Source organism: Phocoena phocoena, chromosome 6, assembly GCF_963924675.1.
Source record: "Phocoena phocoena chromosome 6, mPhoPho1.1, whole genome shotgun sequence".
Lineage (NCBI taxonomy): Eukaryota > Metazoa > Chordata > Mammalia > Artiodactyla > Phocoenidae > Phocoena > Phocoena phocoena.
In genome coordinates, this window is record NC_089224.1 from 66,849,264 (window position 1) to 66,874,561 (window position 25,298).

General features: G+C 42.7%; 1 protein-coding gene across 14 annotated transcripts in view; it reads right to left on the reverse strand.

Moving 5' to 3' along the window:
- TRPM3 (transient receptor potential cation channel subfamily M member 3) overlaps window positions 1-25,298 on the reverse strand; it is a 787,839-nt gene that overhangs the window by 47,694 nt on the left and 714,847 nt on the right. For all 14 annotated transcript variants that reach the window (XM_065879762.1, XM_065879761.1, XM_065879759.1 and 11 more), the window contains 4 exons: window positions 25,135-25,275; window positions 18,345-18,473; window positions 13,632-13,883; window positions 7,142-7,316 (listed from right to left, as the gene is read on the reverse strand). In XM_065879762.1, coding sequence (XP_065735834.1) covers window positions 7,142-7,316; window positions 13,632-13,883; window positions 18,345-18,473; window positions 25,135-25,275 — 697 coding nt within the window. The remainder of the gene's footprint in view (window positions 1-7,141; window positions 7,317-13,631; window positions 13,884-18,344; window positions 18,474-25,134; window positions 25,276-25,298) is intronic.

The window sequence follows — 25,298 nt, forward strand, 5'->3', positions numbered from 1 at the left end:
CTAGTCTGCCTCTGAGACCTAGATCTCATCAGCCTCCTCTGGCCTCTTATGCTACTAGGGCTCCAGTCTCCAGCTGCCTCAAAACTAAGGAAAAGTTATTCCCACCATACCTTTCTTACCTATGATCCTCTATATCTGCAATGCAAACTCCCCTGGTTAACTATCCTGCCTTATGCTACTGTCCTCATGTGATGTTGTGCTTTCTGCCCACTGAATTTTCCCATTTCTCCCTTTCCCCAGAGCCTTCTGGAAAACACTTACCACTGAACACAAACTCCTCTGCTTTCTTACACTTATCGTAAGAACAATACCCCATATTCTTGGCTTAGCTAAACCCATTTTGTAGGAAGACACCACCTCCCTGTAACCTTCTCAAATGGAAATCCCACATTTCCGCTCATCTGCCAGTGTGGTTCCCATAAGTAGTGTGTGCATTCTCGCTGACACTCTTTGCCTCTTCTAGACCACTGTTGTTCACTGCTGTGCAAAAAGCCCTTTCTCCTTTGGGTTTCAGATCATCCTGCTCAAAGTCTTCCCGTCCACCCCCTCTCTTGTCATTATCATGGACACTTCAATATCTGTAAGTGACAAACACAGAAGAACCTAGCTTCACGATGTGGGACCCTGATTCCAGCATATCCTAGAACCCATTCTTATAGCCACTCCTGGACCTTCTCATTATCCTAAATTGTTCCACCTCTCCATTTTGAATGCCCGTCTACCATTCTCTGACCACAGCACGTTATCATCACTACTCTCAGGATCCTTAGTCCTCAGTGCCCTTGGTGTTCAGGTTAGAATTCTAGTCCTTTGATTATTCTTTTTTCCTCCTAGGTACTTACCAACATTGTACCTTTATTTTCTTCATCCTCCATCCTAGACCTTATAATGCATAACTTTAAGAACCCTTGCAAGCCTCTTCAAAATCCCTAGGCCCCTTTCTTTCTGCTGTAATGGCACAACAAATCTTCAATCTTGACTTAATCCAACTATTTGTCTTTCCTGATCTGGGCTGCTGAGTCTTGACTGAGAAAACAGACAACCTAACTATGCAAAGAGGCAGCCCTAAGCAATTCTTTGATATGTATGGGTCAGTGACTTTCCTGAGGGGTGATTACAAAACAATACTCTTCTTTTCCAAGCCTCACTGCATGGACACTCCCGGGCCATACATATACAACACTTCTCTCCCTCCCTTTTCCCTGGTAAATGCTTTGCCTTGCTACTCATTTACTCTTAAATCACTGTAATTGATTTTTGCACTCCCCACTGAAATGCAAATTCTCTGGCCAAAGTCACCAGTGACTTTCTAAAGGTCAAACTGAATGGACTCTTTCAAATATTCACCTAGTTGCACTCTTCTCTTGCATTTGATACTGCTGACTCCTCCATTCTCAGTGTTCTGCTCTGGCCTTCTCTTCTCTCTCTACTTGTGCTCTCTGGGAAGCTCACCCATTCCCATGGCTTTGACTGGTGGTAATATTCTTGAACCCCAAATCTGTATCTCCAGTCCAGCTTTTTCTACTTAGCTCCAGAGTTCTATATACAAAATAGTCTTCTTCATAATTTTTTTGGAATTCCAATGGAAACTTCAAGCTCCATCCAAGGCCAAATGAACAAGTCCCCTTCCCCCCACAGTTAATCCTTCCTGCTCCTCTATCTCAGTAGATGACAGCACTGTTTAGACTGAGCCAGAAACCTTGGAGTGAACTTCATCTCCTCCATCTTAAATCCTCTTCCACTTCCCGCACTCCCACCTTCTGCACCATCTGACTTCCATCCAGGTCCTTCTGACTTTACCTTCCTGAAGTTTTATGCTGCCTATCTTCTCCATTCCAACTGCTACCACATTAGCTAATGTCCTCCCACCTTCCATCTCCATCCCTTTTATGGACCCTTTACATTTTGCTTGATAGCTCCAACTAAAACATGTATCATATCATGGTACTACCCTGAGCAGGGAGTATAACTCCGCTAAGATCTATACTCCTGTCTCTCTTCAGACCCATCTGTCCTGCTTCCTGCCTCCTGCCTCTCACCCTGCAGTCAGCCATATTAAACTACCTGCTGTGCCTGGAACTTTCCATGCTAAGTCTCGGTTTGGAATGTCATTCTTCTCCTTCACACCCCCCCTGCTCCCATCTGTCTAGCAAATATCTACTTAAATTTCAGGGCTCAGCTCAACCTTCCCACTCTTTGCAAGGCTTCATCTACTGTGCTCCTCCTTTCACCCCAGGAAGAACTGACTACTTTCTTTCTGGGGCTCCATCTCCACATATATGGACCACGTCAGTCTGTCTCTCCTGGACTGTAAATTCCTTGAAGACAATGTCTCTGTCACATGCATCTCTGTACCTCGATGTTCAGCTCATAGTAGGAACAAAATAAATATTCATTGACTGAGAAATGAACAAATTAAAAATGGAGCCTCACCTGTGAGCAAAGGCTAAAATCAGCATGATGACAGTGGAACAAATGTTGGTTACAATAGTGAAAGGAATCGTCACAACGGCCTGTCTGCAGATAGTTCTGCTGTTTGTAAGCCCGCTAACCCTCAGGTTGCATTAGTAAACAAGTTGGGTGGGGATTCTCTAGAGTGTAAGCTGACTTTCAGGGACAGAAAATGGGGGTGGTGCCTCATATTGGCTTACTTCCTTAGCAATTTGCAAAAACAAAACCCAGCAAAACAATACCCCCTTTCCCAAAAGTTGGCACAGGCTCGAGTTTGTCTTTTCCAAAATACTTTCCTTCGTCAGGGAACACTCCCCACGCCACAGCTGTCAGGCATAGTGTGCTCTGAATCCATTAGAGAAGGTCAGTCCTGAATACCAAACAGATGCAGAGCCCTGAGTTTCCAGAACTGGAGTCTATGGCTTGAAATGCATAACAATAGTCATCTTCTGTGTTCTTGCTGTTCTAAGCTTCACCGTAAGTAGGCATATTTTAGAGACCGGCCTTGAGCTATCCTCATTTCCACACCTGAAGTGAGCAACAAATGATTTGAGACAGAAAAGTAATACAGGAGAATGTCTGAGCTTTACATGCCCATGCATGCTCCTTGTTTCCTGACAAAAACAACACTTTAAATCCAGTCAACATCACAGAGACAACAAGCCTATAGAGTTTTTGAACCGCAAAACTTCAGTACTAAATAAACAAATGAGCAAAACCAAATCAAACCAAACAACAACACAAATATCCCTCTTACTCCAGATAACCTATTAATTTCAGACGGAAAGGCCCTAGGCAATAAGGGAAATAAAATGTGATCCATGCACTAGGTAGGTTGGATAGTTAATTTAGGGAGAATAGAAACGGCTAAATAATAAGTTGTCATGGTAGAAAGTAAGTTTTGGACATTCTGCTTCCACATTACTAACCAAACTTGTGAAAATACTCAAGAGAGACAGAAAAAAAGGACTAAATTTAGATGCTGATTTAATGTATTCAAGAGCATGATTCATTTTCCCCCTGCCCTGGTACAGCCTGGGGAATCTGTGTGTATGGCAGGCAACGCAAAGATGCCCTGTAAATAAAGGGAAGTCTCATTCATTCAGAGGCTCGAGGAAGCTAGAGACACCCCGTTTTCTCTGCCAACAGAGGTGAACTTCCAAGCACCTCACACACAAAAACGTAGAACCAGATTTCTCAGCTGGCGAAAATCCATTTAATTTTAGCTTTGCCCCCACCTTGGCATGAATGTGCTGGAAATTTATTCTGCTGCTCCTCTACTCTTAAGTGGCTTTTTTCCCCTCAGGCTCCAGTGGGATCCTGACCAGCTCTCAGAAGCCATGCAACATGGGTCATTTAATGAGATGCCCAGAAGGATATCATCATTCAGTAGCAATGCTTTTAGCAACCTGGAGCCCAAATCCCCTCACGGTAGCCCAGGGATTGGGTCTTAGAGAGCTAGTATATATAACATAAATATCTGAGATAATTTTGGGCTATTTGAAAAAAACAAAAACCAGAAACCCACCAATCAGACAATGACAGCAGGTTCAATTCCCATCCATTAATCAGGGTGTTAGGCAAAGTGTCTAGAAGAGCAGATCATCACTGTTCCTTCCTGAGCTTCATTATCTGCTATTTCCAAACACATTCTTGCACTCACTTCTGCTCCCAACACCAAAGCAAATGTTTTAGCCTCTACAGATAATTAAGATTAAGGCTAGACTATCGTTTGTGTTAACCCAACTTGGCTTAGAGGTCAAAGTATATGTCATTTTGTAAATTTACATTCTTTTTTTTTTCTTTTTTCCTTTTGCTTTTAGTCTTTAAGCACATTTGGAAAGTAACCTTAGAAGTCTCATTCTAGCTTTTTTGGCCTTATTGATAGTCTCTGGGTTTAGGACTAACTACAAGAAAAAAATGGAATGTATATTAAAAGTCTGTAGTTGGGTAATATTGCCTCCCAGAAGTGAGGGCATTAAAGCTGTCCTCCCTTCTGAGGTGTGAGACAGATGTTAATAACCCACCCTGAGGGCCCCATTATACAGCCATATACACTCATCTTAATTAAGAAAGATTATTTCTGCAAACATGAAATGGGTTTGACAATTTTGCAGCTAAAAACAAGAAGAGTTAGACATGGAGCGCGTGCGTTACGTTAGCAATGAGCTGCTCTGAGAAGGTGTGCGAGGATGGGCAGCACTTGGAGAGGTCCCCACTGGGCACATCCACACGATGAGGCTGGTGGACCCTGGGCAGGGCTGTGGGTCCAGGGGGATATGAGATCCAATCAGCCTGAACACATGCTTCACAAACCAACCTGCACACGGCACAGAAAGGAGGCAAGACACCGCAGGGCAGCATAAACGATTTGTACCTTTCTCAAATAGCTCGGTACTTGGGTCTCCGGGGCAGTTCTGAATGTCCGGGCAGGGCCATCACCCAATCCCCCTTTGGCCCACTCAGTGCCATGACATGAAGACCAAATCATTTAGAGGACAGGGATGTTCAATGACTTTGGCCAAGTGTAATGACAGGTTTGGGGGCAGCGTCCTATACCCATTTGAGAAAGGACAAATACTCTTTAACACTCTAGACAGAAAACTGGCTGATTTAGCTTAGAACAGTGGCCACCATTGCAGCCAATTTCAGAATATCAGAAAGGAAGGTAAGTGGTCGGGGGGGAAGGGTGTCATGAAGGTTACATCCATCCAAGGCTGAGTTGGCTACATACTGGGATACGTGGGATATGGGATAGAATTTATTCTCACACACAAAGAGCACCACAGATCTAATTAACAATGTGGGAAATCTCTATTCATACTTCACTCACACAAAACACTGCACTTCCATCTCCAGGGTTTTTTCAAGTTCTAAACTACAATCAGCCCTTCTTTTAAAATAACAATAATAGAATCTCTGATTCAGCCAGATGGTGGTGTTTGTTGCACTAGGCTGGGTTCACAGTACAACATCAATAAATGGCCACTTGTAGACGGACGGACGGACAGAATCCCACTCATAAAGCACACCTACACCACCCTCCTTCTCCCATCCCAAAATGTTGCACTGTCAAAAGACCCATAGGGGCTTAATTTCATTTGGGGAAAGAAAGGAAAGATAGAAAAAGTAAAATAATGTAAGTGGAAAAGCAATTTCTTGGGGAAAAATAGTACATTTAATCTCTGAGGAGAACGATCATAGGTGGGCTTTTTAAGTGTTGCTTTGCCTTTAGGGACCATTTGAAAAAAGGAATTCAAAAGAGTTTTCCCCAGTCCCTGGAAAGCTGTCTTGGTGAAGGCTGCACATTGTCAAAGATATTCCAACTGGGAGATGGAGTTAAAATTCTTGCTCAGTGAGATGGCTAAGTCTCATGAAATGAGTATTTGTTCCAATTAGGTGTTCCAAAAAACCTTCTTGCCTCAGATAACTCACTGTGAGAAGGAAAGAGTATTTGTTCAAAACCCGTCATGGAAGGGAAAATGAGAGACTGGTGTGTTCTGTGGCCAGCGTACACATGCTCTTCACAGGCCTGTAGGACTCACACTTTTTGGTGCTTTGTCCTTACTTTCCTGGTCTCAGTCCTACCTGGGACTGGCGGGGAGAGGGTGGGGCGGGGGAGATGCTGACTAGTTTCTGTTCCTGTTCTTAATAAGCTATACTACCTAGTTATATAATCCTAATCCATGTCCATAGTCCAGAGCTCAGATGGCTGGCCTGTCAGCAAAAAATGTTAGAAAAATGTTAATTCAACAATGTTGGAAGGATGTTATTTCTAGAGCTAAACTCCTCAGGGAAAATGAGAAATGGCTGCTCCTGGGATTCAACTCCTCCACACTGAAAGATATTTCTTTCCTGATGCTTTCTTCCCAAATAATTTCCCAGTGCCTGGTGTGCCCTGACATTTGATCCAAATAAAATGCTGGAACAGACTCCTAGGACACAACTATCTTCAAACTCTATACAAGAAGGGTGTTTATTACAGAGAATCAGCATCTATTAGGGCATGAAACATCGGGGGCCTGCTGGCACTCGCTCCTCACAATGAATCACTTCATGATATAGATACTATATTTTTTTCTGGCATTTACAAGCAAGCAACTCATTTTATAACCTAAGGCATTTTCCATACTTTGAGGCAATGAATACTAGCTTTTGAGTCTCAATAGCACATAATTTAAGACAGTGGGAAAAGGAGCTGGAGAATAGTTTCCAGTGCAAGGAAAACACCATGCAGATGTTTGCCCTCTTGAATTCTGATGGCGAAATCGAGAATTGTTTATTTGTTCTGAAGTCAAACCCAAGGAATTTATTTTTTAAAGGCTGGGGGCTGGGGTAGGGTGGGGAGTAGTGACATAATATACTCCTAATATTGAAATATTCAACACACGGCCCTAGGATTTTGAATCCCCAAAGAATTTAGACCTTTTTAAATGGTTCATTCTTGATCAAATTTGGCACAACAGATGTCACAGAAAGGACATACCTGAAAAAAACACCCGAGAACTACTTTGCTAAAATTGTATATTCACCTTCTGTAATTGTTTTTTTTCCTCCAAGATAGCAAACTAGGAATCAGTCCTCTATCTTGAGCCATTTATTGAAAACAAACAAATAAACTTGGAAAAGATATGACCCAAATGAAGTTAAATACCTGACTTTGGTGTATGAGAATCATAAACTTGCTTACGGTCTATCTGGTCTGCAAACACTTCCCCATAAATCATCCAATAGGGCATGTAGAAGATGTTCTTGGCCAATTTCCATGATGGCTCCTCGTTGGGAAACAGGATGGCTTGCCTGGCGACCCCAAAACTCATCAGCACCACCAGCATGATGATAACAAAGTACATCATGTCTATCATCTGGAAGGGTGGGAAAGCAGAGGGAGAAACAAAAGAAAACCAGAATGACTGAGTATTCCTGTGGTGCTGACATTGAAGGAAACCTTTGAAGGAGGTGCACTTTTGAGACTGCTGATAAGGGATGTTGACATAGGGAGCTGTGTTCAGGTAAGAGAACACTTGGCCTTTTGAAGCCAACGTCCATACAAGCTTGTAACTCAAAAATCATTTAAAAAAAAAAAGAAAGCACATGCACAGTAGAACCCCTCCATCTTCCATTGTTTTCTGTGGGACCTAGTCAAGACTAGGCATGAGAGTCATATAACACAGAGGCTTGAGTCTTTATATTAATGCAGTACTAACTTTTTTTCTGCTCCTGGGAAAGGCAAATGCCCTTGCTGGGTCTCTTTCTTCTTAGCAAAGCTGGAATTGAGATAGTTGAACTATTTCAACAACTATTGCAATGCTGTAAATTCCCTAAATTCTGAAAGGCTTATGGAGGGCTGAAAAGCTCAAGAAAATAATCATTTGTTAACAAGGCTAGGACAACCCAAATATCCAACTTATACCATCTTATTCTTGTGGCCCCTACCTCATTGCATGGTATTCTATCACAAACCAGTCTCTCAGAGAACCACTTCTGTGCTTTCTTCTGCAGTGCACCCTATCAGTTATGGAGGGTGTTTTTGTAGGCATTAGAATCAGGTAGCCTAATGGCCCATTCCTGTGTTTGCTGCTGAAATGTTGGATTTTCATCTCGACATGTTTATAAAATTCTCGACTCCATTCAAGTACAATGTTATCTCTTGTTCCTCTTTATTCCTTTCTTTTTTTGCTTGTTTTCATGATACATGTTATCTGGGATCTGTTTCTCACATGCCAAATTACTTTCCTTTTATCACTGAAAGTAGATGAGGATGTACTAACTATTATTTTGCCTGGCCAGAACCCACTGCCTCCTTCTTTCAGAAACAGTTCCCACCCACTTTGGCCCTAAAGGTAGGTGTCTTTTCCAGGCTGGGTTAATCATGGTACCTTGCCCTCTGGCAACAGTGACAGGAGGTAGGCATGTGACACAGACATGCCAACCAGAATTCCTTCTTTGGATTTTTTTTTTTTTTAACTGAAGCAGGAGAGAGAAGCTCCCTTACTCTCTCTGTAATGATGTGAATTCAGTGTGTCTGAGGCTGAGTCTCCCACTAGAGAAACTGACCAGAGTGAATGAAGCCACTATTCCAGAGAGAAAGAGTGTGCTGTGATGGTAGTTGGGGGCCTGGCTGCAGTAGCTTTTAAGCCCAGTTCCATCATGCCCTGCTGTAAATCAATCTACCCCTCCTGGGCTTAAGCTAGTTGGAGATTGGTTTCTATCCCTTACATAAAACCACCTAATACAAAAGACTATCTTCCCTTGGATACCAAATTTCCTGAAGGAATGTCCATCCACAAAGAAAGACTGATGATAATTTTATCAATAGTAATGAAGGCTTTAAATTAGTTTTAAAATTTTATTTTGCAAGAATACGTTTCATGGTGCTGGTTATCGGAATTAAAACATTACAGCCTTCCTGTATGCCTTAGGACACTGGGGGCTCAATACATTTTAGGCCAGTTAATCAACTTTCAAGGCAACTTAAAAATCTCTCAAGTATTGTCTGACTTTGAAACTAAATAAGAATCTCTCAAAATTTGATGTTCATTTGTATTTGTTCACTGTCCTTAAAAATATGTGCTGGTTAATTATTCTTTTCACAACTTAGTGGCCTCAGAACTCTCTTAAAAGTAAACAAGCCAGCTGTGCTGAAACAGTTTTATAGGGAATGTGGGTCAATTTCTCATCCTCTCTCTCTCTTATAAAATTCTTTCATCATTTATTTACAAAAAGTTCTATTAGTGAGAAAACACAAATGGGTCCTTCATGTTATATTTATTTAGACTGATGAAAAGGTGGGTGGGGAGAGGAAGGTGTATACTTATGAGACTTAGGAACTAGTCTGACCCAAGAAAACTCAGCCAGTAAATACAGCAACTGTTCTAATTTCTCAGGACTGTTCTCATTCAGCTTGATTGTAATATCTATTCAAAGGGTCAAAACAACCAAAGAAACATTGTTCCCAAACACTCAACTTCATACATTTCAAAAGCGTCTTAGCTTCCATACAAAAACTGGTATCTGTTGGAGTGAACTGCAGAAACAGGACATTATTAGTGAGAACTGGGTCTGGCTACCTCTATTTTTATTTTTTATTTATTTTTAAATTTACTTATTTAATTTATTTATTTTTGGCTGTGTTGGGTCTTCATTGCTGCGTGCAGGCTTTTTCTAGTTGCAGTGAGCGGGGGCTACTCTTCGTTGCAATGCGTGGGCTTCTCATTGCGGTGGCTTCTCTTGTCGTGGAGCACAGGCTCTAGGTGTGCGAGCTTCAGTAGTTGCAGCACACGGGGTCAGTAGTTGTGGCTGATGGGCTTTAGAGCACAGGCTCAGTAGTTGCTGTGCACGGGCTTAGTTGCTCCGCGGCATGTGGGATCTTCCCGGACCAGGGATCAAACCCGTGTCCCCTGCATTGGCAGGCGGATTCTCAACCACTGCGCCACCAGGGAAGCCCTGGCTACCTCTGTTTTTAAAGCTAAATTGTCCAATTGGTTCAATATGAAGAGAGCTGATTGTGTCTCATTCTTTCAAATATCCTTTGGTTGGTTTCTATAGAGGAGAGTATATACTGTAGCGGTTAAGTATGTGTCCTCAGGTGTCAGAATACCTGAGTTTTCACCTTGACTCTGGTAGTAAAAACAACTAGGTGATCTTGGCACGTTGCTTGGTCTTGTTTATTTGTAAAGTGGGGATAATAATAATAATGCATATTATTTTTGTAAGGATTAAATGAGATAATGTGTGAAACACTTAATGTGGGTAGTTCTCAGTGCAAGTTTATTATTAGAATTGAAAGGAGGTCAGGCTGTGGAGTCAGATAGATAGGAGTCTGAATCCTTCCTTTGTTCCTTGCCTAGTTTCAGTTTGTTCAATTATGAAATGAAGATACTAAAACCTATTTCATGGGGTTGTAATGATGATTGACAAGTCTGACATGGTATTTGGCACATAGTAAATGAAACCTATTATTGTTGTTTTTATTCCACATTATATAAGTGAGCTTAGTGCTAGGCTTAGAGACCCATTGAGAAGTGGAATATGAAGAAAAGGGTTGGAATTCCATTAAGTGATTCTGGATCTGAAGATTAATTGGAATCATACTTGATCAGTATTGAGTCCAGGTACTTCAGCAGCCTGCAGTCCCTAGACCACAGGGCACAGTGAGTTACTTGGCTGTTTAGTACTTAACAGGGGCTCTCTAATGTTGGGGGCTTTCGGTATAACCACATCTGGGCATATTTTGTTAAGCTTCCATCCTGGCAGTCCATCCAGCTCACTGATAATTTCCATAGGCAGTTTACCTACCTTCTGGATCAGTGACTCTATTACTGAACTAATTATCTTAAAAGCCCCATGAAAGCAAACAAAGCCCCCCAATATACTCATTTTCTACTTATGAATGACTTCACTAATCAGTCAAGAATAAGTTAGAATGTAGAAAAACTGCAGTACAATCTCTCTTGCTCACTCCACGGTAAGGTTTCATTCTCATCAAAACTGGGGATAATTATGCCATTATTAAAAAGATAGATATGAATTTGAAAATAATCTTACTGCATTAGTGTGACTAGTTATTTCAAGTATTTAAATGTGACTCAACCTCTTAAAACTAATATATCTGGCTTGTTTGGGTCTTTCCCAATTTTATTTATTGAAATAAGAAAAGGTAATGATCAATTAAGAAAAACAACCAATCAGATAATGTATTCACCTAATGTACTGGTTCTCTACAGAGGGCAATTTGCTCCACAGGGGACATACAGCAATATCTGGAGATGTTTTTGTTGTTGTGAGTGTTTGTGTGTGTGTGTGTGTGTGTGCGTGCACGCTCATGCACACACGTTACTGGCATCCAGTGGGTAGAGGCCAGGGATGCTGCTAAACATCCTATGATGCAAAGGACAGTCCCCCGCCCCCCAATGAAGAATTATCTAGTCCAAAATAGCAATAGTGTCAAGAATGAGAAAACTTGGCTTAATTTTGCAGCTGTTATAGTCCTTCACTTTCATTGGGTCCATTTGAGAATATATTTGAGAATTTCACATTTGAGAATCTCATAGATGTCTGTCCCCTCTGTCCAGAAAATTCATACATCTACACATTTTTATACATAAATTGTGTGGAAAGCCAACAGTTCCTCTCTCCTAAACCTCTTCTATAGACTAAGTGGAGACTCTGCTTTTAGATGTGGAAATTTTCACCACCATCTCAAATTCATTACTAAAGTACAAAGATGATGTAAGAGGTAGTGTTATACAGTAAGATACACATTTGTTTCCTACTCAAAAACCCCCCAAATGAACTGGGATTCAGCTTTGGGTAAGTAACTCAAGCTTATTGAATTCAAGTTTTTCCACTCTAGAGTGGGCTTTGTGATATTTTCCCTAAACAATGCTGGTTTTATAAACACCAAGCTTTTGTACAAAAGGATTAGGAATAGAGCAAATAAGTATGCTCACCGATTTTTCCTTTTTCCATTGTACTTTAACAATGGTAACAGATATAATTTATCAACTACCTACTGTGAGCCAGACACTGTTGACCACTTAACCTGTGTTATTTCTAACTATCACCACAACCTGAAAAGATATGCATTTATTATTACTACTTGGAAATGAGTAAACTGCATCTCAAAGAGGTTAAATAAATTGCTCAAGGTATTATAACCCTTTCCTTTTAGATTCAAAGTCTCCCTCTCTTCGTAAGAGTTTGCCAGTGCTTTTGTAGGAAGAGTTTTTGTTATTTAAGACTCATTTTAGTAAAGTTACATACATACACACACACAAAATAATAATAAATATTGATTTGCTGACTGAAAGGTAAGCAGTTAATGATGTAAATAGTAAAACCTGAGTGAGAATGATGAAGGATATCTGTTGACCAACTGTTCAACTGTTTCAAGAGCTGATACAATGGGAGTGGAGTGGAGGACATTAGGAATGAGATTTTTCAGTAAGAGCTGTTTGCCATAGTAAAATGGATGTACTTGGCTTTTCCATATATGCCCTGTAAAGGTTAAGTAAGGGGACACACTTAGAAAATTGGGTAACTGATAAAAAGCACTGAGCATCAGACTCTGATTCTTCCTCTAGTTTGGAGAGGGGGCTGATTTACTTGTGCATTCCCAGGGTTACACCGATGCTGTCCCGTGAGGGCTCAGTCTTTATGGAGAAAGTCTGGAAACTAGTGTATGGTCCAGGAATACCAGAACAAGTCCACAGCCATATGTGGGAAGCATATTAACTTGGCACTTGGGATTCTTTTTTTAAAAGAATAAGATAAGTAGGAGCATCATTCTGGAACCTAGTTTTCAACAGATATCATTCTCCAGTAATGTAACAAAACACAAAATATATTGACAGAACTTAATGTTCAAATCAAACTCAACCTAACTCAACTCAAATAAACTATGTTTTTTTCCCTCTCTGTGTAGAGAAAGATGTTTTTCTAGAACTTCATTAAGAAAAAAGGAATCTAGGGCTTCCCTGGTGGCGCAGTGGTTGAGAGTCCGCCTGCCGATGCAGGGGACACGGGTTCGTGCCCCGGTCCGGGAAGATCCCACATGCCGCGGAGCGGCTGGGCCCGTGAGCCATGGCTGCTGAGCCTGCGCGTCTGGAGCCTGTGCTCCGCAACGGGAGAGGCCACAACAGTGAGAGGCCCGTGTACCTCATTAAAAAAAAAAAAAAAAAAAGAAAAAGAAAAAAGGAATCTGTTAAAAATTTACAGTGGAGATCCATACCTTCTCTGATATAAAATGTTAACTTCTGTGTGAAGGCTTCCCTGACCAACCGTCTCTTTTCTATGCTCCTGAGGTATTTTATATATAACTCTGTTACAGCATTCTCACACTGTATGGTAATCACTTCTCTCTTTCTCTCATCATCTACCTTATTAAATGAGTGTCCTTATATACCCAACTCCTACCCAGGTGCCTGGCACAAAATAGATGATGTTTATAAATATTTGTCAGTAAGTGAATGAGTACGTGATAGTTAATCCTCCAGTTATGAATTAATAATATATAGATGTAATCAAACTTCTGAACACTCAAAAGGAATTAAAAAATAAAACACCCCCAGGGCCATCTCAGACATTGAAAGCTGACCCAAATGAATTATTTCTCTCTTCCTATGATAACCACTCCTTCTCTGAGAACTTATAACATGGAATCAGAGGACCCTGCTTACCATTTTTCCAATCATCATTACATATGGGCCCAAATACTTGTTCACGCCGAAGATGTCTAATAGACGAATGTACCAATAAATGATGTTCACACAATAGATGACCCTCCCGTCACTCCTGAAGGGCTGGTCTTGGAGACGAAGGATCATTCCAACAGAGAACAGAAGGATGGCTATGAGGTCTGTGACATTCCAGTACTCTTGCAGCCACACCTTTACTTTTTGTAGCAATTTCCCTGGCTCTGACATCAAAATCTAAAAGTCAGGAAAGAGAGTGGGGTTAGGTTTGATTTCTGTCTATATTTTCAGCCCAGTTGCAAAGTGCTTGGTCTGTTAGCTGACATCAGTAGCTTGTTTTGTCTACCTGTATCTACTCATCTGGATGGCCTAAGCTTAGCTCAGTTGTATATAAGCAATTAAGTTTGTTCCTTTGGGATGCCTTACAATTCTAAGACATGCATTAGGGTTTTGCTATAAAATTATTGATTCCTAATACCCTGCAAATCTCCAAAATCCTCCTTCATCTCAGTAAACGGTATCACCATATTGAGCTACTCAGGCCACTAACTTAGGAGGACTCCTTCATTCCTCTTTCATACCCATATCCTCTGCATCAACATGTCCTATTCCCTATATTTCCAAATACGACCTAGTCCAACCACTTCTCACCACCTTCACTGTTGCCACTCTATCCTAAGCCCCATTACATTGCCCAGATGATTGCAACAGCCTTCCAACTGGTATCCCTGCCACCACTGTTGCCTGACCAGCCTCAATGTATTCTCTGAGCAGCACACAGAAAGACCTTTAAAAGCCTAAGCCGTGAGCTGGGTGGTGATTACACAGTTGTATGGGTAGGTAAAAACTCATCAAGCTGTACCCTTATGAGTTGTTCATTTTCTTACTGGTGAATTATACCTCAATTTAAAAAAGAGAGAGACTTGAGAGACATATGAACAACAGCAGAACTAAAGCAAATTGTGATAACTGAATATTTAAGCCTTCTGATGGCTTCCATTACGAATACAGAAAGATCCAAACTCCTTACGGTGGCCTCATTTCACGTCCCACCATATCCTCCCCGTTCACTACCCTGAGGCCATAGTGGTTTGCTCTTAAGCATAACAAATCCATTCTATACTCAGGACATTTGCACTTGTTCCTTCTGTTGGGCATTTTCTTCTCCCTGATTTTTACATGTCTGGGTTCTCCTTATACTCAAGGTCTCCACTCAAATTCCCCCTTCTTAGAAAGAACTTCCTTGACCACCTCCCTGCAGTGGTCTCCACACGCCCAAGCCACTAATACATTATCCTACTCTATTTTTTGAAGATTTTTATCACTATATGGAAATCTTCTGCATGCATGTATACGTGTGCGTACATGTACGCATGCCAGTCTAGCTAGCTAGCTATCATCTATCCATGCATCCCTCTCAACATCCATCCATCTCTCCTCTCATCTGTAACTGTAAACTTTGAGGACAGACCCTTTGTTTCCCAGGCCCTGCTACATAACAGACACTCAAGAAATATGTGTTGACTGTTGCAGAGACACCTCATAGCAATTCCCCACTCCCTTGTATATCTTAACTGCTGGGTGGTGCTCTGAATTATCTTAAATCTAGAGGGGCTTTTTGCTGCTCCACACTCTATGAAATGAACAGTTGGATAGCAGGAGTTGACACCCATTCTGCACCACAGGATGTGAGGAACCTGGTGAGGCTATACAGTAGGGCTACCTTCACGAATCACTTGTGTTTGCCTCTGAGACTTCCACCTCTTCAAGCCATGACCCACCCCTTTCCCGACTCAGGACCTCTCAAAGGAGAGGAGTGCAAAGACTGGGGCCAGGTCTAATCTACAGCTATTTATTTGAATCCTCACGGTGCCTTTAATAGCTTGCCCTGGCCTGAAACATTAAGGAAGGGAGGTTTTAGTGAGTCAGGACTGGGGCTTGGAAGGCTGAGCAAGATACCAGAAGCCACGTGGCAGCCTCATTCTTCATCCTCTAGTGCCTCATTCCTAAACCCTATACCTTAGCATGCATCGGAATCACCTGGAGGGCTGGTGAAAACACGGTTGCCTGGGCCCCAGCCCTGGAGTTTCTGCTTCAGTATGCCTGTGTGGGGCTTGAGGATTTACATTTCTAAAAGCTCCCAGGTCATGCTGGTGACCACAGGTTGGGAGCCACTGTCCTACCCATGAAGAATTCCTGCAGCAGCTATTGTCCTGATGGCTTCCCACCCAGGCTCCATCTTAACTAGGGGAAAAAACCTGTCTGAGCACAAGCGTATGTGCTGAGGTGGGGAATGCCTTAGAGTTTCTCTAACCCTTTGCCCACACTCGCCTAAGGTTTATAGTATATATGTATATATATTTTAAATGAAGTATTTTTCTGAAATCTCAACATAAAAAGAGATAAAAGCAGAGTGGCTGGGGTGAGGTCTCTCTTAGGATCCCAAGGATCCGGGGAGCGTCTCAGTTTGCAACCTCGCGGGGAGTGGAAAGAGCCGTGGGCCTAGGGCCGTGTCAGTCGGGTTTAAGACCCAGCTCTCCTCTCCAGCTGTGGGATGCAGAAAAATTGCTCAATCCCTGGGTCTTGGTTCCCATACCTGTGCAGTGGAGATGTCTTCACAGCGCGCCATCTCCCTCACGAGTCGCGGGGAGGAGGCCCCACGTGAGAAGCTGTCTACCCGCAGCCGGGGGCAGTTACGCGCTATTACGTGATGACCGGGCTTGTTTGGCTGACTGCGCGCAGAAGTACGTATGCCGGAAGGGGCGGGCCCCGGAAGAAACCACAGAGCCCGCCTATGTCCCCGGAGGCGCGGGAGCCTACAGACTTTCCCCTGTTTTCAGACTCCTGCGTCTGAGGTCTAGAGGGCCCGCGTGCTGTGAGGAGGCACCAGGCGGGACGCTCGGCGCCTGAGCATGTCCTTAATGGGTTCAGGGACGTGGGGTGAGGGGCCAGGGCGCAACCTCATTGGGCCGAAGGGAAGGTCAGATACTTCGGTGGTCAGTGCCTCCCGCCCCACTGCTTCCTCGGAAACAAGGACTCTTGGTTGACCCCCCGCTGACCCCAGGCTCCAAAGCCTGCTCTCCCCGCTGTTATATGCCGCCTCAGGAGAAATGGATAGCCAGCCTGGAGATTCCTGGCAGCCCGCCGGCTTGGCAGCCTCTTCCAGAACAGCCCGTGGAGTACAGACTGCTCCCTGTCTTCTTCCAGTCTAGCCCCTGGAGAGATTCCAGTCTCCCTGCTCAAGTCTCTCCCTTTTCTGCTTGTCCTGGGGGAAGGAATAGGCATCTGGGCTTTAAATCACAAAGCCAGTGAGCTGGCGCTGCACAGCAACAGAGCCCTCAGCAGTTGCGGCCTCAGTTCTCAGAGAGCTACACAAAGACCATAGCGAATTTATTACTGTTTTCAGTTTACAAATGGGAAATGCACAACAGTGGTCAGGAAGTGGAAGGCATTATGAATGGGAAAGCCTAAGAGTAGACAACTAGTTGGAATGAGGCAAAGGCAGCCACTTTAAAAAAAAAAAAAATCCAGTCCCTTATAAAATGGGACTCTCAGGATAGGGGCATGCTGGTTAGAATTTAAATATCCCCAAAGCAGTTAAAAAACCCAAGGAAGGGCTCTAAATATTTATACATGTTTGCTTTTTTAAAAAAAATGATCCCACTTTTTCTCTGGAGGAGAACATTCTAGAGCTACGCCCTAAGATAGTAAGGCCCTTTTAACCTGTCTTAGTAATGAAGGCAAGGGTGAATTTGTGGGTTTGTAGGAATCCTTTTTTCTATGGAGCTCAATATATTTTCCTACTCACTGTAGTACAGCAAGTAGGGTTGTTCCAGAGCTCTCGAGAATGCAATGGACTTGACAGGGAGTAAGAAATGCAGAGGAATCGTTATAACTTACAAGCCTGCCTCCCCAGTGGGCTTGGGAATGGGCTTTGGGAGCTTGTTGGGCAGAGTTGCAGAGCCCTCTGGTGGATTATTGCTTGACTACATTTATTCTAATGGCTCTGAATCTGATGACCCGAGGCTAGCTTTGACTTCAAGTCACAGGAGGGTGGCATTTTGATGGCTCCTTTTATGCGATGGCGTTGGGGGGAGAAGAGAGGGACCCACATCCTCAACCTGAAGGACAAGAAATATGCTCAATTCACTTAGGGCTGGTAGAGAGGCTGGTGCCCAGCAGGGACATAATAAATGTTGAGAAGGAATAAACCAGGGAATAAATTAATGAATGAAAGCATAGTTCCTCCTAGAGCTGCTGAAATGCATTTGCAGAATCATAGGTATTGGTGGACTGTGTCCAAAGAGACACAGAGTAAGGGGTTGCAATGGGAGTTAAAAGTGGAAAATTTAAAGATTAAAAAAAACTTTCTTAAAGTAGAAAAAATTTTAAGTCATGTTTATCAGGACGAGGAAAGAGAGGTGTAAACAGTGTTGAAGACAACTGGAGGGTTTCTTGGGGTAAGAGATAACTCTAGCAGAAAATAGACTAGATCCCAAGCATGCATGGACTGACAACCCTATAAACACACACTGAAGCCTCCCAGGTCTGTCAGCAGCTGTGGAAGCCAAGTCCTTTATTTCTGTGGCAGTGTTAGAAAAATAGTTTCTGGATCCCGAGTGTTCCATGATCCCCTCTATCCACAGATGTAACTAACCACTGTCTTTCTCCTCTGTTCTCTTTTATGAAAGCAGTTACCTCTCTCATCTTTTCTATTCCCAGGGTGAAAATATAGGAAATGACGATCCATTCCTGGGTGGAAGGCCAGCGCTCCATCTTCACTAACACGATATAGTTGAAGAGCATCAAGTATCCGATGTACGCCAGCTGTAAGGAAACACAATACAGTGCTCTGGCTGCGAAGACCTGGGAGCCCTGCCCTTGCGCCAGGCCACTGTGAGTCAGGACACAACAAGGTCAGCAAGCAGGACTAGGAATTCACGACGACATGAACTTCTAGGCTCTAAACGATCAAAAGAATTTTAAAAGACTGTGATTTTGAAATAATTCGATATACAATCTTCCTTTTGATCCCTGCGTGTCTCTGTGTCCCAGTACTTTGCTTGTACCTACGTGTCATGATGCACCATTTTGTTTTGCAATTCCCTGTTTCTTGTATTTTCTTGGCTAAAAATGGAACCTCTTCTCTCAGGAGCTGCTCTTGCTCATGCATGAGCCTTGGGTCCTTCAACTAGGACAGCACAGTGAATTTTTGCCTAATGAATGCCAGGTAGATTAAATGTCTGTAAGAAGGAAAGGCAGACACATGCTATACATGTAAATTGGTCAAACCGACATAAATAATAGCCCGGAATTTCTTGGAGCCCCACTTTAATTCTCTTCTATGTTAATGTCTTCTTTTTTTCTCCTATCTTAATGTGCTTGGTTTGGCGGTGCCCTGGGAAGGTTTTACCTCTTATCCCAGGCACTGCTTTCCTGCCCTATCCAAGCTGGGATATTCCTTCCTGGTTTCTGCTTCTTTGAACAAAACAAGAGAAGACAAGCAATTTATAGGAAAGAATGAGTCTGTAAGGCCGACTGTGGCCTGGAGTAAGGTTTAATCCTCAGGAGGCACTAGCACTGCAGGTTGAGCCCTTATGGAACTAGCTGAGTTGCTGGATGTCCCAGGAAAACTCCTCAGCGTTCAGGTTTGGTGAATGTCACTGGACAACTCAGGTATGTCTAGATGAGTGGAGTATAGGAGGGCTAGTGAGGTTCTTACATAAGGGGCTGAGGAGCCTCTGGAGAAAAATACTCATCCTAGGGGCAATGGCATAGAAGTTAAGCCTTTTCTATGCAAGGCTTCAGGTCAAGTAAAGTACTTGCTGCCTTTAGGGGCCTCAGGGGCTGTGAACAGGAACTAAGAATGAATTTATTGAAATCTGCACTCTTTGGAGCTTAGGTAGCAAAGAATAGGATATAGTGTGGGCAAAAGGATTGAGACCTTGAGAATTTTGGAGATACCGCATGATTCTGGAGCCCTGGAGGCAGCTTAGAAGGTGGAGAAAGATGCAGCCTGGCTGGGAGACGGGAACGGGCGGCCCTGCAGAGCTAGAGAAACATTGCTTTCTCTACTAACGGACCTCTTTCCTTCCCTTTTTCTTTTTTCTTCCGCTTTTTTTCCTTTTTTCTTTTCCCCCCTTTTCTTTTTCTCTCCCCTTTTCTCCCTCTTTTTTCTTCTTCCTGTTTTTAATCCCTTTTTCTTTTCTTCTCTCCTTTTTCTTCCTGTTTTATTCCCTTTTCCTTTTTTCTTTTTATCCTCTCCCCTTTTTTTACCCTCCCCTTTTCCTTTTTTCCTCCCTCTTTCCTTTTTTCTTCCTTCTTCTTCCCTTTTCTTTTTTCCTCCGTTTCCTTCTTTTTTCTCCCTTTTCTTTTTTCTCCCTTTTCCTTTTTATCATCCCCCCCCTTTTTTTCTTCTTTTTCTTATTTCTTCCCCCTTTCCCTTTTTTTTCCCTTCTCATTTAAAAAATAAATGAATACATAGGTCCTTAATATGAGTCAAAGGTACTTTCTGAGACACTATTACATTGACGGATTTATAGACACAGCAATATAACTTTTCATCTCTTGAAGGGTGGGCATATATCAGAGTTGAATTGAGATCACGTATGAAAGTGAGAGGGCAGCTGCATAGATGCTGGAGTATCAGCAGGCCTCCTCCCCCTCCTGAGAGATTCACTTTGGTATACACCCCCCCACCCCACCCAAGGACCACCATTTATAACCATGCCTCAGTTCCTACCCCACCCCCTTCGGGATCATTAGCATGTTGTGAAAAACCTCACCTGAAAAGAGTCTACTCAATGTGAAATCGTGTAGGATGGTGTTTAGAGTGTAATTCGTTTCATATGGTTCCTGTTTACCATTATACACTGGCATCCACTCTCTAGTCCCTGTGAGTTCTGTATTTTACAAAACACAAGGAAAGGACTTCAGTGGATAAACGGTGAAATATGCTCTTAGCCTCCTTCTGACCTGAAATCCTTCTGTCTCTCTAGTTGCTTCCTTCTCCTTGTTGGACCAAATTCCACTGCTTCCAGTAGGCCTTGTTAACTGCCCAGGTTTTGTCATTTTACTCAGTTCATTACAAAACATTCCAAAGCATTATCTTCTCTTGTCACAGGTAGGCCCAGTGACACACACACAACTCTTCCAGAACCTCTTCATTTTAGTACTTAAATAACTCCTTCAATCTGCCTCTCTCCTCTGAACACAGGTCTAATGTACTTGTTTGGCAGAAGGACTAGTGTTTGGTGGAAGGAATGTAGACGCAAAGTCAGTGAAACTTGGATTTAAATCCTGGCTCAAGTACATCCCAGCTGTATCTTTTTGTGTAAAATCACTTCGCCTGCCTGGGCCTCCCTTCTGTGAAATGGAGATGTTTGCTACCGACCCTGTAGAGCTTTCAGAAGAATGGGGGAGGGGAATATGCATCTACCTCCTGATACAGTAATAGAGGCCCAATGAATGATGACTGATATTATTATACACCTCTTTTTTCAAGAAACTTCTGTGCCTCTCGCCTCCTCTTACCTCAGTCCTTCCTTCCTTTTTTACCCCCACTTAACTACTCCTACCTCTCTTCTTTTTTCTTTTTTAAATTGACCTCATTGCTTATGCCTCCTCCACGAACATCCTTTTTAGCTCCTGCCTATTTTTTAAATGAGTTACTCTACAATGCTTTTCTTTCCATAAACAAGCTACAATATAATATTTTGGGACAACTCTCAAAACACGGACTTCAAACATGTTTCAGTGGTACAACAGAGGACTGGATGCTGCCTTGGAAGAAACCTATCTTAGAACTGCTAACATTCATGGGGCCTTGCTGCAGATAACCCTAACATGACATGCTTTAATGTGTGTGTGTGTGTGTGTGTGTGTGTGTGTGTGTGAATATATAGTCACATATATACACACATATATATTCTGTAAGCTTTCACAAGCTGTGTGTAGAATGCCATAGCTTTGAAAAGAAACAGAACCTTGTGATTCTTAAGTTAGTGGGAATCCTATAAGAATTTGTATTTTATTTGCTTATATATTTTATAAATTTACCATTAACCAAGGTGCATGACTCCTCAAGTATGAAATGCAAGCACCAAAGCCTGCTGAAGCTGCCTGGGGATCCCTGGTGGGGCCTGGCCATTCCTCGCTTCTTCCCAGGCCTTTTCCTACTGCCACTAGAGCGTGGAGGGGCCCATCGTGTTAGCAGAGGAAGGAGTCTGTTCCTGCTGGAGAAGCCCAGAGCACACCCGGTGCCCTCTGACCTGGCACCACTTTGCACCTTGAATTGGCATCCTCTCCAGCTGGGCACTTGAAAGAGGCCCTCACCACAAACTGGTCTGGGAGCCAGTTGGATCCCTGCCTCCTTTCTTCTTGGAACAGAAGAGGACTCAACCTGCTCCTCTGGAAACTTGCTAAGACACCGAAGTGAGGTTATGTGGAAGTGAGGTGTGTCCTACCTTTCAGAACCTTGGGAGTGTAGAAGGGGATACTTTGGGAGATCAAGTTGGGAACTACTCTTATAGAAAAAAACACAACCAAAAGCAAATTGGCCCTTTGATCTAAAGCTGCATTTTACTGTTAAGCATCTCTGGGGACTTTAAAGATTGACATTCCGCATCTCCATTTACTTCTTTGAGGCTTTGTCAATACCTACGGATTTCTGAAAATCATTGTGGAAACACAATCAGACATGACTGGAGCATCCAGTCTGATGGGTTTGTGGAGGGTAACCCAGTCAGCCATGCAGAAGGGAGCTGGACACGTGGGCCCCACTTCTCAAAGGGACAGCCTTACAACCTGCAGTATATGGTACAAGAAAAGCAGTATGCCCCAAGCTTCCCAGACCACAAGACTCACCTGGGAAGCTTGTTAAACACAAACGCTCGGGCTCCTCCCTGGAGATTTCATTTAGTGGGTCTGTGATGGGGCCAGGAATTTGCATTTCTAACACAATCCCTTATCATCATGGAAGTTTTGGAAATACCAGGCTGAAAACTCAGCCCTTTGTCTAGGGCAGTGGTTCTCATCCCTGGCTACTCATTATAACCACTTGGGAGCTTTGAAATATCCTGATGTCCTGGCTGTGCCCCAGAACAATGTCAACAGGATCTCCGGGAAAAGAACCCAGGCATCTTTCTAAGTAGATAAACGTATAGATTAAATATAACTCAGGTTGTCTTTTTTTTTAAGCACTCCAGGTGATTCTAATGCGTAGCCAAGGCTCAGAACCACTGGCAAGGCATCTGTGATTTAAAAACATTCTTGGCTAATAAATTGCCTCAGCTAAGTAAATGGGGACTAGAGGAATCAAGGAAGTAAAATTAATACTGAACTCAGACAAAGAAAAAAAGAGATGCCTTGGAAGGGTAAGAGATGCTAGTATTCTATTTGTAAAGGTGATAGATAATTCTTGATACTACTACTGGTTTCTTTCATGCTCTAGATCAGGAGTCTGTAAACATTTTCTGTAAAGGGCCAGATAATTTTTAAGGCTTTGTGGGCCAGATGGTCTCTATTGCAAGTAATCAACTCAACAGTTGTAGCACAAAAGCACCCAGACTATAGGTAAATGAATGAGTTTGGCTGTATTCCAGGAAAACTTTTTTATGGACAGGCGAATTACATGTGAATTTCATGTAATTTTCACGTGTCACAAATTAGTCTTCAGTAGATTTTATTTCAACTCTTTAAAAATGTAAAAAACTTTCTTAGCTCACGGGCCACAATAATGGGCAGTGGGCTGGGTCTGGCCTGTGAGCTGTAGTTTGCCAGGCTCTGTCCTAGACAATTAAAGCAGTCTAATATAAGAGAAAGGTAGGTATTCAATAAATGATAGTTTAACATTGTTGCCTGGGTGGCTGAATAAAACACTGACCTTTGCTCTGCAATGGGACCAGCCTAGGAATAACAAGTTACATTTATATTGTGCTTACGTGTTCCAGGCCCTGTTCTAAGTGCTTTACATATTTTAACACATTTAATCTTTACCAAACCTTATAAAGTAGGTACTATTACTATCCCCATCTTAAGAAAACTGGGAACGTAGTGCTAAAGTAACTTGCTTAAGGTGACACAATAATAAAGAGGCCCAGACGGGATTTCTACTTAGGCTGTCTGACTCTAAAGTCCATGCTTGCCACCACTCTGTTGTTTTCTGCAAGGTAAAAATAGTGTATATCTGCATAGATAAATAGAAATGATTTCTGCATGCCTTAGTTATTTTTTGGGGGGGTGGGAAGGAATTTTTTTAATGCTAATAAATTTAAACTTTAAATTTTTACTTCACTGAAAAGATCATATTTGTATTTTAATAATTTCCCATCCTCTTTGAAGACCAAACTTTAAAGTATTGGTTTTCAACTTGTGGCAGTTTTACCCCACAAGGAGACATTTGGCAATGTCTGGAGACATTTTGGTTGTCCTACTTGGGGGCTGGAGACTGCTACTGGCATCTAGTGGACAGAGGCCGGGGATGCTGCTGCACATGGACAGCCCTCCTCAACAAAGAATTATTCCGCCCCACATGTCAATCGTGCAGAGGCTGGGAAAGCCTGGCTTAAAGCCAGTGTTGAGTGTTAGCATACAGGACCACACAAAAAGGACCTCATCTGGTCATTTGCGTCATCTCAGCCTCAGACTCAGATTATCCTGTTGCTGACTCAAGTGACTGGTGTGGAGCTGGTTGTGAAAAAGGCCAAAAACACAGATGCACTATCTTTCATCTGGCACAGCTCCACCATTGGCTGGAGAGCAGCACAGACGACCTGGGTCAAAGCTCACCTTAAGCTTAAAATATCATGAAAACCAGGGGCAGACGGGCCATTTCTCCCATATGAGGAGGCTATTTCAGGGATAATCTTTTATCTTGTGGGCAGAAAATATTTGCAGGGTGTGCTTACTGGACAGTATTTGCTGTGATTCTAGGTTGCTTTGCATGTTTTTTGCTGCTTTGGTTTGCATGGTGTTTAACGGTGTCAGAGCAAGAAAGGTTGTTTGATGACATACCGGATTGGGAGTAATTACACACTTCTGATCCCCATCTTTAGTGGTTTTCCTTTTAACACTCTGCTCAGCCCTTACCCACCAAATGTCCCCACAAACCCAGGGCTGGTGTCTAAAATGGGCAACTCTGATCCATTGCTCACCCATCCAGAAAAGGGAAGCGTTTTGTAGAAGGACCTCTACTTCCCTTCTAGACTAGACTCATATTCATCTCACCTCTATTCTGCTAGTTCTCACTTTTACCATTTCCTTTCTTTTCTGCAAGGAGGAGAAATGTAGAAGCTGTGGAAGCTGCCTCACAAACTCCACAAATCTTGCAAAGCTACAGGAAAAAGCAAGGTCACAGAGCCATTATTCCTGCCTGTATGGTCTTTATATAATGACTTGTAGAAGAAACCACCCAGGTGTGTGAGAAACTGACATTGGCTCTTTGTGGCCTTTTCTCCTTTAATAAAAGGAGAAAAGGAAAGATGCTTACAGTGTAGAACCAGAACTTCACAATGGGTGCATTGTAGAATTCATAGATTTTTCTGCCCAGGGGGATTAACCGGTGTCTGCTCTGAACTTCCTCTTCATCCTTCTTCCTGGAGGACTCCCCGTTGTTTCGTCCCAACATTGCCTACAGTGGAAGAGAACCAATAC